The 15,941-nt window shown below is 35.7% G+C and overlaps 1 protein-coding gene across 3 annotated transcripts in view; it reads right to left on the bottom strand.

Moving 5' to 3' along the window:
* GRB14 (growth factor receptor bound protein 14) overlaps window positions 1-15,941 on the bottom strand; it is a 112,099-nt gene that overhangs the window by 57,034 nt on the left and 39,124 nt on the right. The window contains exon 1 of one of the 3 annotated variants that reach the window (XM_032409249.1): window positions 3,897-4,419. The exons of the other annotated variants lie outside the window; for them this stretch is intronic. Coding sequence (XP_032265140.1) covers window positions 3,897-3,959 — 63 coding nt within the window. The 5' untranslated portion in view covers window positions 3,960-4,419. Of the gene's footprint in view, window positions 1-3,896; window positions 4,420-15,941 lie in introns of those variants that run through there. 3 annotated transcript variants of the gene reach the window in all.

Below are 15,941 nucleotides of genomic sequence, written 5' to 3'. Positions count from 1 at the left end.
GACTGAATCCTGGAGTTGTCTACAGGCCATGGAGCATAAAACTGGGGGCAGAAGTACAGAGGGACAAATATCAAACAGTGTTTCGAGCACAAGGAAGAAAGCCACGTACTCAGCGGAGGCTTCACACGAGGCTGGGGAAGCCACTGGGCACACAGGCCCTAAAGCACAGGCAATACAACCATTTGGACTGATTTTATATAAATTTAAAAGTTTCTGGGCAAAATAGTGATATGATAATCTGTATTCTTTCATTCTTTACAAAATTATTTTTAGAAAGTCATAGCAATGATTCTAACTGTATGAGGAAGGAAATGAATATAACATAAACTATTCTCTCATATAGACAGAGAATTGAATCTTCTGATAAATGGCATTGCTCCATATACAACTCATGAATTTCAGATTTTCAAAAGGATTCGAATCTTAAGGAAAATGTATTCAAGAAGTTATCCCTTTTTCTCCCTGAGATTTCAGAAGATGCTTCAGGATCATGTGTGCTTATGAATATCTCTCTTAATTGTAGTATGGATAAAAAATGCAGAAATGCTTGTAAACATAATTTGCAAAACAATGTAAATCTGATAGAGGCATGAAACATGCCTACTCACAGAATCAGAATATGGACATCTGGCCTTCTGATCTTGAAGGCTTTCTATACAAAGAATATGAATTTTATATTACACTTAATGTATACTTTACAATCCTTGAATCTTTTGTTAATTCTCTGGGACCTTAAAATAGTTTCTTGATATAATGTACCAATCTAGACTGCTGGGTATAAATTCTCTTTCTCTCTCTCTTTCTCTCTCTCTCTCCACACACACACATACACACACACACTTTGCCGCTTACAATTGCTTTCTGAATAAAATGTTTTCTACACTAGAACATATGGGAGTTGGTGGAGGTGCAGAGGGAGATGAAAGGATTTGCCTAAGCTAATTCCAGACTAGAAGTTGAATGGCAATTAAACATCCCATAAGGCAATGTCATTAACATATTAATTTCAGGAGGTAACACATATCTAGGAGAAACACACTTGAAGTCACAAGACCTAGATTCTATTTCTAGCTTTCCAGTGACCTTCTGGGTGACCTTGCATAAGTCACTCAACACCCAAGAGACTCAGACTTCTCTCATTAAAAAAAAAAAAAAAAAGATATAAGCGAGTAGTTATCTGAGAAAAATGCTATGAGGTAAAAGATTCATTCAGGGCATTTGGTGAGGATGTAACCATGTCTGATATGATGAAATCTTTGCTAGAACCATGATTAACCAGAATCAAGGAAATCAAACTCTAACAGAATTGGAGGAGACCAAAAATTTTTTTCTAAAACTTTGATAGAGAATCTACCAAAAGTCTCTGTTCCTCAAAGATCAAAGTGTATTTGATCTTCTACAAAAAAGACCCATACTGTGTTAAGGAGCCATGTTTAAAGTTCAAGTTCCTAGCCATTCTCAGGAGAATCTCATGGCCATTCAGATCAGATACATAGGGTGATAAGAAAATTACTCCCTAGTGCTATTAAGCATTTTCAGAAATGCCCTCAGCCTTTCAAATGATTAGGATTCCAGCTGGCAAATTATTTTTCAAGAGCCACTCATTCAGGATGAGCAAAGTTTATGCCAAACTTACAGAAAAAGCACCTGCTGCCTTCTTGGGAAAATGAGAAGCTGCCCCCGAAATACTCCAAGAGATGCTTGTACTAATTTGTCAGATCATCTTAAATTACGGCGCATATAGAAAATGACAAGATAATTACAAGTATGGAATAATTTTCTATCTTAGAAAAAAAAAAAGTCATGGTGTGACCAGAGCAGATGGATGTTTTTTAGTCAGAAACATGCCCAATTCCTAAAATAAGAGATATTAAGATTTTCAGAATAGTCTTCTAGATAAGGGGTCCTTTGGGGGTTAAAATGCCAGGAGAAAGAAACAGTGTAAGTACTTTCACTAAATGGTGATGTCCTAAATTATATGGAAATTTAATATGTGTACTCACTGGAAAGCAATAGCATGGACCCGGGCACAGGGAATTTTGACTTACGTAATTATTACAGTAAAAACCTGACAAGCAGCTTATTATAAAAGACCAAGAGAAATCACAATGACGTGACCATCAGCAGCTCAGATTTAACATCAATTATAATCACAGCTTTCCAGAGTATTCTTATTCTGCTACTTACCAGTCAGTGCTGGATTTTCTAGCTGAGTTTCACTCACACCAACTGCCCCTGGACTAAGTGCTCAAAGTCCTTGAAAACGACAGCATCTCTTCCTAATGTTTTACACTCTAATAAAAAGTGGTCTAAATATTTTAACTATGAAAATACAAAATATATTATTTGAGTCACAGAATTATAGACACCAATAAGACTGCAGAAAGCATTTAATGAAAATCTCTCAGCTCTCATGTTACAGGTGAGGAAGTAATGACTGCAAGTTTAAGTGACTTGTCCAAGGTCATACAGCTAGTAAACAGAGAGTCCAGATGCTATGCTTCCTACCACACCGACATGTCATCTGAAAGGACATGATGAAAGCTTCTTGGTTATTCTAAAGTGCAATATTAATTGCATAAAGAAGAACTCAGACCTAAGAACACACATTTGATATATATTAGTATACCTTTTCACATTCCAGTGAGTCAGGGAATCTCTACGGTCATTATTAATGCTTAGTCTAAATCAAAATAAAGATTCAAGTTCAAAGCAAAATATTTTTAATTAAATTTGCTTAAGATGAGAGAAAGGCATCAAGAAAGATAAAAAACAAATGTTGGCAAAATTACCATATACAATTCCAATGCCAAGTAAAAATGTCCCTAGTGAATAAATGGTCGACTGGATAAGAAAATAAACTGTAAACCTAAAAATTAAAGACAATAAAAAAGAGATACTTCTTTTTTTAAAAAACACCCTAATTGTTACATTTGTCATTTTCAAACAAATTAAACCATGACCTTTGACTTAGGGAATACACTAATAGTTAACTAACAGTTAACTATTAAAAGTCAGGTACGGAATAAACACTCCAATTTCTAGTGTCACCAAAACCATTCAGAAAGCATATTGCCAAAGATGTGTTTTGGTGCGTTCTTTTTCTATATTAGAGATTTGATTCTATAAGGATTTCAAGACATTGTTCTTATTTGGTGTATTTACAAGAAAAGTTTAGTTTATTCAGTTTTACTTAAATGCTACACTGCATGGTGTATTTATTATTACCTTATAAAAAATATGATGCTGCAAGTAAGACATGGAAATAAGCTTTACAAAAAAACTAATAGATACAATATTTTCATATACAGGATTGATTGCATTAATAATTAACAGAAAGCTCTTTCACAAGGGAATATAATGGAAAGTTTTTCTTAAGCAAATAGGCAGCAATTCAATAGAAATTGGTAGAAACCAGAGAATAATAAACTGGTGCCATATGTTTAAACAGAAAAACAATTATATAGTCCATTCAACAATGAAGATGGATGTATTATGAATTATAGTGAAACAAAGAAACTTCTTCTCAGTAAACAAATATAAAACATAATAGCTAGCAGATTTCGTATTGAACTAAAGGCAAAGAGGCCTGAAGTTACAGAAGGAAAAAAAAAAAAAGCAAAAGCTTCAATATACTCTCTAAATCACAATGCCCTGAAATCGAGACCAAACTGCTTTTACGTGGAGCTTTTTTACGACAGAGTTATTCTAGCACGGCATTTTCCCCCTTTGTCTAATTTCACTAATATGCCCTTTAATTACCTCTAGCCTCAATGAATGACAGTCTCTCTCAGGATATGTAACTAAAGTTTCCAACATATTAATAAACACACAGTAACAGGAAGAAAGAAAAACAGCAAGAAAAAGGAAAGAAAAAGGCAAAAGAAGTCACATACCCTTTTCTGTAGGACTATTGGCGTTATTGTCGGCAGAGTGACTCTTCTCGCACTCAGACTCATGCCTGCTCTTCGTAGAAGGATCCCCTCTCATAGATCATGGACGAAATGAAAGAAATCTTTTACAGTTACTCCTTGGGAATCTCAGGGCTCAGTGCAAAGAAACTAGGAAAGTAATAAATGTCACTCTGCTTATGTGATTCCAATCTACCCAAAGCCAATTAAGGATGGCTGTGGGACAGGACAAGGCAGCGACCAATCAAAGCCGGGAAAACTCTGCCTTTGTCCTTGGAAACACATTCTGATACTTTTGTTTATGATATTTAAAGAACCAGATTAACAGGCATCTAGTTCACTTAACTTTTTTTTCCAAAACAGTGCAATTTAATGCCATCTTTGTTGACTAAGCAGCTATGTCTTCAGTTTACTAAAACATTTCAACATATGGCAGATAAGAAACTGTTTACATGGATCTATTTAAAGTACATAAATATGCAGATGAGCTAAATTTACTTATGCAACTCATAAATTTGATAAATGGGTTGATTAGAACATATTATATAAGGTGCAAAAAATAATCCTGAGGTTAGAACTGGTCTCAAAGTATTAATTTATGCATTATAATAAAAAATTTTTAATATTCATTGATACATTTCATTTCTTAAACAGCTAAAATTTTTGTATTATGGACCTTTTAGCTATCCTTAAGGTTACACACGTAAGTATTTCTGTTAAATATTACCTTAACAATCAACCTCAAAATAATAATGTTAAATATAAAGGGGGCATTAAACCACAATATATGAATTTCAAATGCTTATCAGTTTTTAAAAAGTACAGATCTCTGTAACTCAGCATCTTTCACTCAATTAAAAGCATTTAGACAATAATCATTGCTCAATGCAAACACAAAATTTTAACAACCATTTTGTCTTTATTCTTCTAATAACTGAAAACTGTATTCTAATATTTTGGGGGGATTGGAGGAGGGTCACAACTAAAACCATTGGTGGCTAACAAGAAAGTTTTCAAAATTTCAATGTGTCTAAATAAAGAGCAAAAGAAACACTCAACATGACAAAAATGTATTGTAGTATTAAAACTAATCTGAGTTATTATGATGGTAAGATCCCTGCTAAACTGATGACATCACAAGAATCTACTCTGTGCTCTTCAACGGCGGCACATGGAATGACCCACTGCAATCAGTACGAGGGAAACTCCTTGTAATTTCTAGTTTACAAGGTAGTTGTAGTAACAGGGCAAAATGGAAGATTCTAGGCAACTCAGACACAAACTTTCCATTTCATTATCTAGACTGCTACTAAGCAGGGTTTGCTTAACTGCTGTACACTTGATGCTTTTGGGAGTGTTTTCTATGCATGATGATCTCATATTCTTCAAAAGGAAAAGAGACACTACAAACTCTATAGAGTTCCCTACTTCGAATTTCAAAACCTGCATAGATCCCTCACAGTGGTACCTAGGGGGGGAAATTCACTTAATATAAAAAGTCACAGATGGATCTGGTTTGGGGGTATTCATTTGATCCTTATCCAATTAGGTTTATCGTGGCCTTCTAAAATAAAATTATCAGTAAAAACCTACTAGTACTGGGAAGGGAGTTACCATTTGTAAAGTGGAAGATTCTGGTTAACCTTAAGTCACTCTTTTGGCAGACCAACAATAACAAAGCCCACAGTAACTACATCATTTCGAGATTATTACCTGCAATATTTGGCTTTTTCTTCGTTCTTTTCTCAATTTAGTCTTGGACATTACAAATAAGTGTTATCTCTGGTCTCAAGAAAGGGGTTCCACCATAATCAAAGCAATTTATTTCACTAAATAATGAGGCAAAGTCCCCACTATGTGTGAGGCGGTGTGTTCGGTGGTAGGAACATACTGTTGAATAAGATATGGTCACTGTCTCAAAGTGGAATAGAGAGAATTCATTTTTAATTTTAAAAAATCACACTCAACAGTGGGCTAGGTGAGTCTAATAGTGATTAAACTTCAAGTACCAGGGATGCACAAAAGTAGAAGAAATTACACATCATAGGTGAGATCACCACTTCAAGGAGGAAATGAGATTTTCTTTGACAAGTGATTAGGAGAAAAGACTATGCAAACTTGATGCCTGATGGGGAGATAAGTGAGGTTCCCAAAGCTGATTCCACATTTGGAGGTCTAGGCAAGTGGGAAGTCAAAGACTCTGTTTTACTTCACACTATAGAGTTTTTTACACACTAAAATGAATCCTTCAAGTCAAAATGATGTCCAGGGTCTATATTTATTACAGTGCAATATACCTACCCCATAAGGGCTTTAAAAAACACTTGACAGACAACTAGTGTGATAGGTCATCTCTTTGGAACACTTGAAAATTGAAGTTTATAAATTTTCAGTGAAAACCATGAAGAGCAAAATGTGGCATTTTGTGACTCTATGTTGCCAAAAAGGTCATCGTCTTTGAAAAATGAGACTTGCATACACTTTTCCTAGTCAATAGGCTGAAAGACTAATGAGATGACATTCACGCTTATGACAGGCAGAGTCTCATTTTTCAGTGATCTTTCCAAGTGTTCATATTGACTGCTTTATCTTACCTCCCACTTATTGTAGACACTGATTCAAAATTTAACTTTAGCCTATGCTTTTTTTTTACCATTATTATAAATGACTTTCACACTCACTAACCTTGTCACCTGATCCTTAATCTCTTCAGCTTCTGCAAAATGAGGATAAAGAGCCACAGCCAACAATTTTTGAACTGCTATGAGGGTCAAGGAAATCAAGTTTTATAGGGCCTGGAAGGGACCAAAGCAGGGGCTGAAAAACCCTGCTGCTGCAAAGGATGGGGCCTACGATGCGTTCTCCTTAGACGGTGTCACAGGTCGTTATTTCCAAAACTGAAATTTGATAAAACAAGGCTTTGAGCTTAATTCAGCAGGTTCAACAATGAAATATGTAGGATAGCATTGTACGATATTTTGGTTCTTGCTCAATACTTTGATCTAAAGGGTGCATTTGCCACTCAAAACACGCATATCAAGGTTTCAATGTGAATTAAGAATAACAAAAAATAAACCATTACTATGATTATTAATAATAGTTATATGAGCACCCACTATGAGCCAGGCACTGAGCTAGTTTTCATTGAATCCTTATAACACTATGAGGGAGGCACTAGCTCTTCAGTAGATGAGGGAACAAAGGCCAGAAGAACAGGCAGCTGAGAAATGGTCTCAGATATAAGTACATATTGCAAAAGAACCTGCCCGGGTTCACAAAGTACATAAGTCAATGAGCCATGGTGAAAACCAGATTCGGCCCCCTCCACAACACCCCACTATTCTACTCTACAATATTGTCTCCCACATTGTACTATATAATTTGATATAATATTAGCATAAAATGTCATCATACAGTGCTGTTTCTGATGTAACTAAGCATTTGTTAGTTCTCCTAATTTAATAAATACGTACTGAGGGCCCTACTATGTATAAAGTCCTATGCTATTTGCTGAAAGGAATTCAAAGTTGATAGCTCCTGATTCCTATTTGCCAAAGGAGCTGACCCATGAAGACATGTAAACAATTAGTCAAAGTAGTGTACAAGGTAGGATCCAAGCAGAAGACAATGTTACATAGGCACCCACCAGCCTCTGGGTTCCAAGCCTGCCTTTCAAACCTCTTCCCCCACTCAACATCAACAAAAGCTTCTCATAGTTCTCAAAGGCACATTCCATATGTCCACCTCTTTGTTTCTAATGTTCACTCACTAAACCCCACCAATCTTTCAAGGCTCAAAACAAGGCACACCTCTTCTGAAAGTGTCATTGATCATGCTTCCTTCAAACATCTCTCTTTTTTGGTGGGGGGGTGGGGGGTGGGCACAAGTCTACCTTCGAATTGACAGGTGGAGAAGGAAGTCATTCCTCCATCTAGATTATACCATTCTTTATTTTGCACATTTTTCAAATTTAAATTTTTCCCTTGCTCATGTCTTGCTCTATACATATTAATACATTGTTTTGATAACTAATAAATCCTTCCATAGGCCCTAGTTTTCTGCCTAATGAAAATACAGTCCTTAAGGGTGGGACCAGGTCTCTTATTTCCTCTCGTGCTCCCAGAATACCTAGCAGAGTGCTTTCTGTACACAGTAGGCATTATGTTCACTCACAGTCATTGTGGAAAGACGAGTCGCTCCGGTTACATAGCGGACAAGCCTCCTTTCTCATCTTAACAATTGCTTGCCTTATGATTTATCCTGTACAAAAGCACAAGTCTTCTTCACAAGAGCATTTGGATATTCTTTTGCCATCTGGCATAGTTCTACTAGTGGTCAGTAATGTAAACACAAATTTAATTGTTGTCCTAAGAACACTGATTTCAGAAAAATCTTAAAATATTTTATTATAGCAATTAAATGTCTAGATCTTTAGACATAAACTCAGTACATCTAGTTCTACCAGCTCACACTAAGGTGCTTTGCTTCCCTATGTATGTGACATGGCATCAGGCGTCTCACTTGATGAGCCTGAACTGATCTACCTCTATTCTATTTCCCCCCTCCACTCTGACAGCTATTTCCTTCTGTCAGGAATGGCTATATTGTTGTTTTTTTTTATAGCGATTCAAAGTCTAATAGAAAATTTCTTCTTTCAAAGAAATTACTGAATGACTTATAAGCCCTACTGATGATAAATATTACCAATCCACAGTTCATTCAAGTATTTGAAAGTGTTTATGTATTCTACACCTGACATAGTTTTCGAGGCACATTATGCCTGCCTACCAAGGAACTACTATCTACAGGAGGGCACATGGACCCTTAAAACTAATTATGACAAAGTGTTAAGTTCTGTAAATCAGCATAAATAAAGTGCTGGAAGGATAAAAGTAAAAGAGCTAACTTCACCATGAGAGAGCATACAAGTTCCCTAAGTGAAAAAATGATTCAAGAATGAAGATAATTCCAGGCGCCCGGCGTGGCTCAGTTGGTTATGTGTCCGACTCTTGATTTCAGCTTAGAGGGTCATGAGATCGAGCCCCACATCGGGCTCAGCACTCAGCAGGGAGCCTGCTTGAGATTCTCTCCCCCTGCCCCTGCCTCCCCTGCTGTGCACATGCTCTCGCTCTCTCTTGCTCTCTCTAAAATAAATAAATGAATCTTAAAAAAAAAAAAAAAGAATGAAGGCATTTCCAGGTAAAGAAAACATATACAAAGATGAATCTGGGAAAACATGGAGGGAAGAGTTAGGCAAGAATGGTCATTCTGTCACACTGAGCAGTTTGACTCTCATCCTTGAAAGGAGCAATATTTGATAAGATGTGAATTTTATCTCAGTGTGGAAGATGAAGTGTGTTGTTTCTGAGAGTGGTAACTAGAAGAAAGGAAAACAGAAAGACCTAAATGAGTCCAAGAGAGAAATGGAAATTACCAGATTAGAAAGAAGTCAAGATTTCAAAGATAACCAGGAGACAGAAACAGCAGGATCAAGTGGCCAAATACATACAAAAGTCATTGTTTCCTATATATGAGCTTACAACATAAGTTATATAAGTATAGGCTATAAAAAGATAAACACCTTGCTTACACTCTTCATATTTCATATACTTTAAGGTTTTCTTAAGAAAAATAGTCTCTGAAATTTTGGGGAGATAAGATCAACAGAACAGACAGAAAACAAGCACCCACCTTTCTTCATGCTCCCAAAACCTTAAATTGACAACAACAAGGAGAAAGAGGAGCCGGAAAAAAAGAAGTAATTTCCTTGGTAAGAAAGAAGAAATCCTTTCTCTTTTTTTAACTGTGCTGGGATATAAGAAAGGTACTTCAGTTGACCATGCACTAAAATAATTTCTAGAAGCTAGAAAGTCATTGGGATTAGACTGATAAGAGTACATGCGATTATAGCAGGAATTTATGTATAAGAGGAATGATGGTATCAGTAGATTAAAAGAAAGTAAGTTTAGAGTATGTTTAAAAAAAATAGAAGCTCATTATAAATACCATTCCTTAAGAGTAAAGGAATGCAGAAGCTGAGGCAACCCAAAATTTCCCCAAAAAGACCAAAAACGGGGGAAACAAATCTAAATAACTACTTCCACATAAATAGACAGCCAAGGATTATTAAACATTTGAAGAAAACAAACAACAGGGAAAAGGATATAAATATGAAAAAAAATAAGCCCCCTCCCAAAATATCGGAGATAATTCAGAAGAAAATTAGAGTATTAAAATGTCTAATTGCGGGTGCCTGGGTGGCTCAGTCGTTAAGCGTCTGCCTTCGACTCGGGTCATGATCCCAGAGTCCTGGGATCGAGCCCCGCATCCAGCTCCCTGCTCCATGGGGAGCCTGCTTCTCCCTCTGCCTCTCCCCCCGCTTGTGTTCCCTCTCTCGCTGTGTCTCTCTCTGTCAAATAAATAAAATATTTAAAAAAAAAAATGTCTAATTGGACCCCTCGGATCAGGTGAAGATTCAAGGTGCTACAGCACTGCTAAAATAGCACGCCGTGTAACAGGAGCAATCAAAGAACCACAAACCATTCTTGGATATTATAAATGTATGGAAATATAATAATATATTATTATAATAAAACTAAAAGCTAATAAGTGGTATGGAAGATAAAAATGAAAGAAAGTCTCCCATAATGTAAAGGTCAAAGAAATGAAAAAAAAAAAGGAAGAAAAAAAAAAACATGGAGGAACAATCCAGAAAGATCAACACATAAAATATGAGTCACGGAAAGAGTGAAAAAATAAAGTAAAAGAAATAAGAAAGAAAAGGCAGAAGAGAAGACCCATGAGCTAATGAAAGTTATAAACCATAGACTAAAAAGGCCCACAGATGGCTAAGTAATTTGAATGAAAAAGGAATCATGCTAGACAAATAAATAGTGGCAAATGGGACAACTTCAAAGAGAAAAGATAAAATTCCTAAAACTTCAGAACCAGACTGGTATCAAAATATAATCCTATTTCTCATTAATATCCTCCAAGAACGTAAGCACAAAAATCCTCAAAAAAATAATAAAAACCAGGGGCACTTGGCAGGCTCAGTCAGTAGAGTGTGCAACTCTTGATCTTGGGGTCATGAGTTTGAGCCCCACGTTGGGCATAGAAATCACTTAAAAAACAAATAAATAAAGATTTTTTTTAAAAAGGCAGAGAAGGGGCACCTGGGTGGCTCATCAGTTAAGCGTCTGTCTTCAGCTCAGGTCAAGATCACAGGGTCCTGGGATGGAGCCCCACATCAGGGAGTCTGCTTCTCCCTCAGACCCTTCCCCCTCTCGTGCTCTCTCTCACTCTCTCTCACATAAATAAAATATTTAAAAAATAAAATAAAATAAAAAGGCAGAGAAAAAAATAATAAAAACCCAAGGAAGTCAGAAATCCATCTTTGCAGGGACATCATACCCCTGTAGCAGTAGGAAGTCATTATATTAAGAAAACTTCACAATTTCCCATTTCCATTAACACAGAAGAAAGAGAGACTGAAAAACCAAATTCAAACACAAAAATGAAAAGGCTTCTTAATTTAGTACTTGTACCTTGACTCTCTTGCTCGTGAAACTCTCATAAATACATTCCAAGAACCTTCCCCACCCCTTGAAGATGAATAATAAAATGGAACCATCACTGAATCCATACAAACATACTAACAATGGCGAGAAAGGAGTAAAGGTACAGGAGAAACAAATGGTGGGAGGACTACTTGGAAGAAAAGTTCTGCTAAGACTAGATGTAAGACCAGACATTAAACCAAGAATAAAAAAGAATTAATGAAGCGAAATCATGTATGTTTACCCAGAAAATGAAAAGCAATATGGAAGAAACAATAAGACAGCAAGAGATGAAACATCAGCTGGCAGAGGTCAAGAGATTTAATTGCTGTATCGGAATCACTTGAAATCAGAGTTAAGGTAAACAAATGACAGCCACAAGAAAAGCAGCCGAAGAGAGAAGAAAAACTATTTTAAATTTAAGAAGCATTAGAAACAGAGACAAAGTTAAGGAGATCTCTACACCTGTAACTGGAATCTCCACAGAAGAAAATCAAAATAATGGAAAAGAATACATGTATTAAGATAAAATATAAGAAAAATTTTGGGGGGTGCCTGTGTAGCTCAGCTGGTTAAGCGTCTGCCTTTGGCTCGGCGGGGAGTCTTCTTCTTCCTCTGCTTCTCCCCTCACCCCAGCTTGTGTGCATTCTCTCTCTCTCTCTCTCTCTCTTGCAAAAATAAATAAAATCTTTTTTTTTTAAGATTTTATTTATTTATTTGAGAGAGAGAATGAGAGAGAGAGAGAACATGAGAGGGGGGAGGGTCAGAGGGAGAAGCAGACTCCCTGCCGAGCAGGGAGCCCAATGCGGGACTCGATCCAGGGACTCCAGGATCATGACCTGAGCCGAAGGCAGTCGCTTAACCAACTGAGCCACCCAGGCGCCCGCAAAAATAAATAAAATCTTAAAAAAAAAAAAAAAAAATTTGCAATAAAATACCTATTGAAAGGGTACGCTTCCCCAGAGAAATTCATTTTAAGAGTCAACAGTAAGTTACCTCAGTAAAGTTACTAGACTTCAAATTTAAAGAATTCTTGGGCATCAAGACAAAAAAGCTCTAGTAGCTTTAAGGGGTAAATCCATCAGTTGCAGTACTTCTCCACAACACCACCCAACCACAGGCTTAGGTGCACCTCACTGCCTCTGGTTACACCACTGGATGGAGTAATGCCCGCGAAATTCTTTTTTTTTTTTTTTAAGATTTTATTTATTTATTTGACAGATAGAGACACAGCGAGAGAGGGAACACGAGCAGGGGGAGTGGGAGAGGGAGAAGCAGGCTTCCCGCTGAGCAGGGAGCCTGATGTGGGGCTCGATCCCAGGACCCTGGGATCATGACCTGAGCCGAAGGCAGACGTTTAACGACTGAGCCACCCAGGCGCCCCAATGCCCGCGAAATTCTTGAGGAAAGAAATGTAAATGAGATTTTAAAATCTAGCCAAACTCATTAATTATAAAAGCACAGCCGAAGTTCAAAAGTTTTGAACATATGCAAACACATAAAATCTTGTTCCCATGGGATCTTCTTGAGGAATTTACTAGAAGATAAACTGTAGTCATCCAATAGATGGCTGAAAAAATCAGAGTAAAAAGACTATAATAAATACCAACACTACTTATGGTCCTAACTCCCTATGTCATTATGTTGCTATAATAAAATATAAGTAGTATAAGCCTTAACAGTGCAGAAATGATAAAACAAACAAAAAGAGATGAAAGATGAAGGAGGAAAAACATGGAACGTTACTCAGATCAAAAGATATTATTTAAAATTGATAAATTACAAAAGAATTTAAGTAAATTATTTTATAATGTTAAAATCAGCTAGTAGAAAAGGGAGAATCAAGAGGAAAAATATTAATTTTATTATTGCTCCTTAGAGGAGATTAATAAATAATCTTTAAATAAATAAGAGGATTAAGGTTTTTTTGTATTGTTGCAGTCATGACTGCAATATAATATAAACCTTTCTAATTAAAAGAACACAATGCTAAAAAGGCAGAACACATTGTGAATTCTTTTCCAAAACCTATAAGAAATATAATGTAAAATAAAAGAACAGTATTCATACTAAACTTTTATGTTCTGTCAGTATTTAAGAGAACCAAACTTACTTACTGAAAGGAGAAAAAAAAATCTCCACATTTAAATTATAAAGCAGATTCCAGTCTATTCTGTGGGAAAGAGATCACTATAACTAAGCGAGAAAATTTGAAAACAAAAGAATGGGTGGTGAGAAAGGGAAAATAAAAAGGGAGGGAGGGGTGGAGAAAGAACAGAGAAGCAGACAGGGAGGGAAGGAAGAAAAGAATGCAGTGGTCAAATCATGCAAGACTGAACTCAAGGACAGAAGAGCACTAAACAAGCAATGAAAAAAACTTTATAATGCTGAATGATGTGAATCACAATAAAAATATGTTGACTATGAATATCTAGGTGTCATATAATATGCATTTGTAAAGCATACATTATAGGAGATACAAGGAAAATCAGACAGAAACATTATTAACCAGCCCTCTCAAACCATGAAGAACAAGCAGATTTTTTTTTTTAAGTAGGCTCCACGCCCAACATGGGGCTTGAACTCATGACCCTGAGACCAAGAATTGCAGGCTCAGCCAACTGAGCCAGCCAGGAAACCCAAAGAATAAGCAGATTAAAAATTACCTATAAATATAAAAAATATAAGTAGGCTAATAGAATTAATAAAAGATTTAACTGATACATATTGAATTCTCAGGTTAAATCAGAGATTATAACTTCTCTTTAAGAAAGTGATTTAAACAATAAAAATTTGGTCATGTTTTAGGTCACAGATAAAACCCCCCAAAATTCTAATACTGGAAGAAATACAAACAACAGTTTCTGATCACGTACAACAAAATGAAAATTACTACTAAATCTGGGGTTAGGAAGCATCTAAAAATTTTAAGACTCTTCACATAACTCTTCCAAAGAAAAAACAAAAGTTGAAATTGCAGAATATCTATGTAATAATAATAATGAATATAATGAAAACACTATAAATCACATCTTATACTGCTAAAACAGTTCTCATATTATAATTCACAGCCTTAATAGATCTATTAATAAGTAAGAATGGAAACAAATTCATTAGCAACCAAAAATTAGAAAATATCATTAAATTAAACCTGAGCAAAGCAGAAGTAATAAACTAACAAAGGCAGAAGTAGAAATTAAAACTTGGAAAAAAGCAAAATGGTAGAACTAATAAATAAGATCTGTTCTCTGGGGACAAAAATAAAATAGATAGCTGGGGAAACAAATCTAGGAGATAATAAACAAAGTACCAATATACAAAAGAAAAAATAATACCAAAGAAATGAAGAAATAATTAAAAGAATATTAAGAAACTACTTCCTCCAATTTTATACAAATAAAACATGGATGAAATGATTGATTCTCTAGGACAATATAATTTATATATAGTGAATCCAGCGGGGAGTCTGCTTCTCCCTCTCCCTCTGCCCCTCCCCCTGTTCGGGGTCTCTTTCGTACTCTCTCTCAAATAAATAAATAAATAAAATCTTTAAAAAAAAAAGTTCTAAGAAGCCACACCCTTTGAAATAACTACTCCTTTCTTTCTGCTCTACCAACAAAGTAGCATAAATATTTACAAAGGCATCTGGAGGAATGGTCACCGCATCACTGTTTACCAGAAAAAAAATTAGAAACAACTGACATATTGAAAATGGTTGCATATTAATAAAATACATTGCGCTCAAACTATGGAATACTAGGTAGCAATTGATAGTACTAAGGCATGGATTAACAAAAAAGACTGCAAAACCATACTGCTGAAATTTTTAAATTACAGAACAATTAATTTAGTATCACCCCATTTGTGCAAAAACAAAGAAAATACCTATACTTTTATATATACACATTAAGTGTAGGTAAGCACATTGAAAAAGACCTAGAAGAATTCATACCAAAATTTTAACAATCTAATCTCAAGAGGAAAGTGAAATTGAGGAGAGAGATGATCATGAAGTGGTTATTTTCAATGTATTTATTTTTATAATTTTATATTAGTTACTATTCTGTAAAATTAAAATATAAAAAGCTATAAGACTACTCAACAATCAGCAAATATTAGAACTGTCTATGAGGTCATCTTGCATAACTTAGTACCCAGGAATCCTTTCTAAACTCCTCTGGCCCAATGATCATTCAGCACACTTTGGAAACCTCCAACTACAGAAAAATAATAACCACTGTGTGTTGGTATCTTTGTATCTCTGTGCCCATTGTGTTCCCAGCAGGTTATTAACCATTAGCTAAATGAAGGAGTACTCTAGTTTTTAGGGTGGTACTTACTTCTGGTACAGATCTCTTCAGTCTGTGCCCTCTGCTCTCAAGCAAATGAAACAAGCTTGATTTTAAAGAGGGAATAGTGAATAGCAGCCATAAAATATATTTCCACTACCAGACATACATACCACCTCTAT

This window comes from Phoca vitulina, unplaced genomic scaffold (assembly GCF_004348235.1).
Source record: "Phoca vitulina isolate PV1807 unplaced genomic scaffold, GSC_HSeal_1.0 scaffold1, whole genome shotgun sequence".
Classification (NCBI taxonomy): Eukaryota; Metazoa; Chordata; class Mammalia; order Carnivora; family Phocidae; genus Phoca; species Phoca vitulina.
Note: the sequence above shows the minus strand (reverse complement) of the source record. Positions and strands in the feature narration are given on the sequence as shown.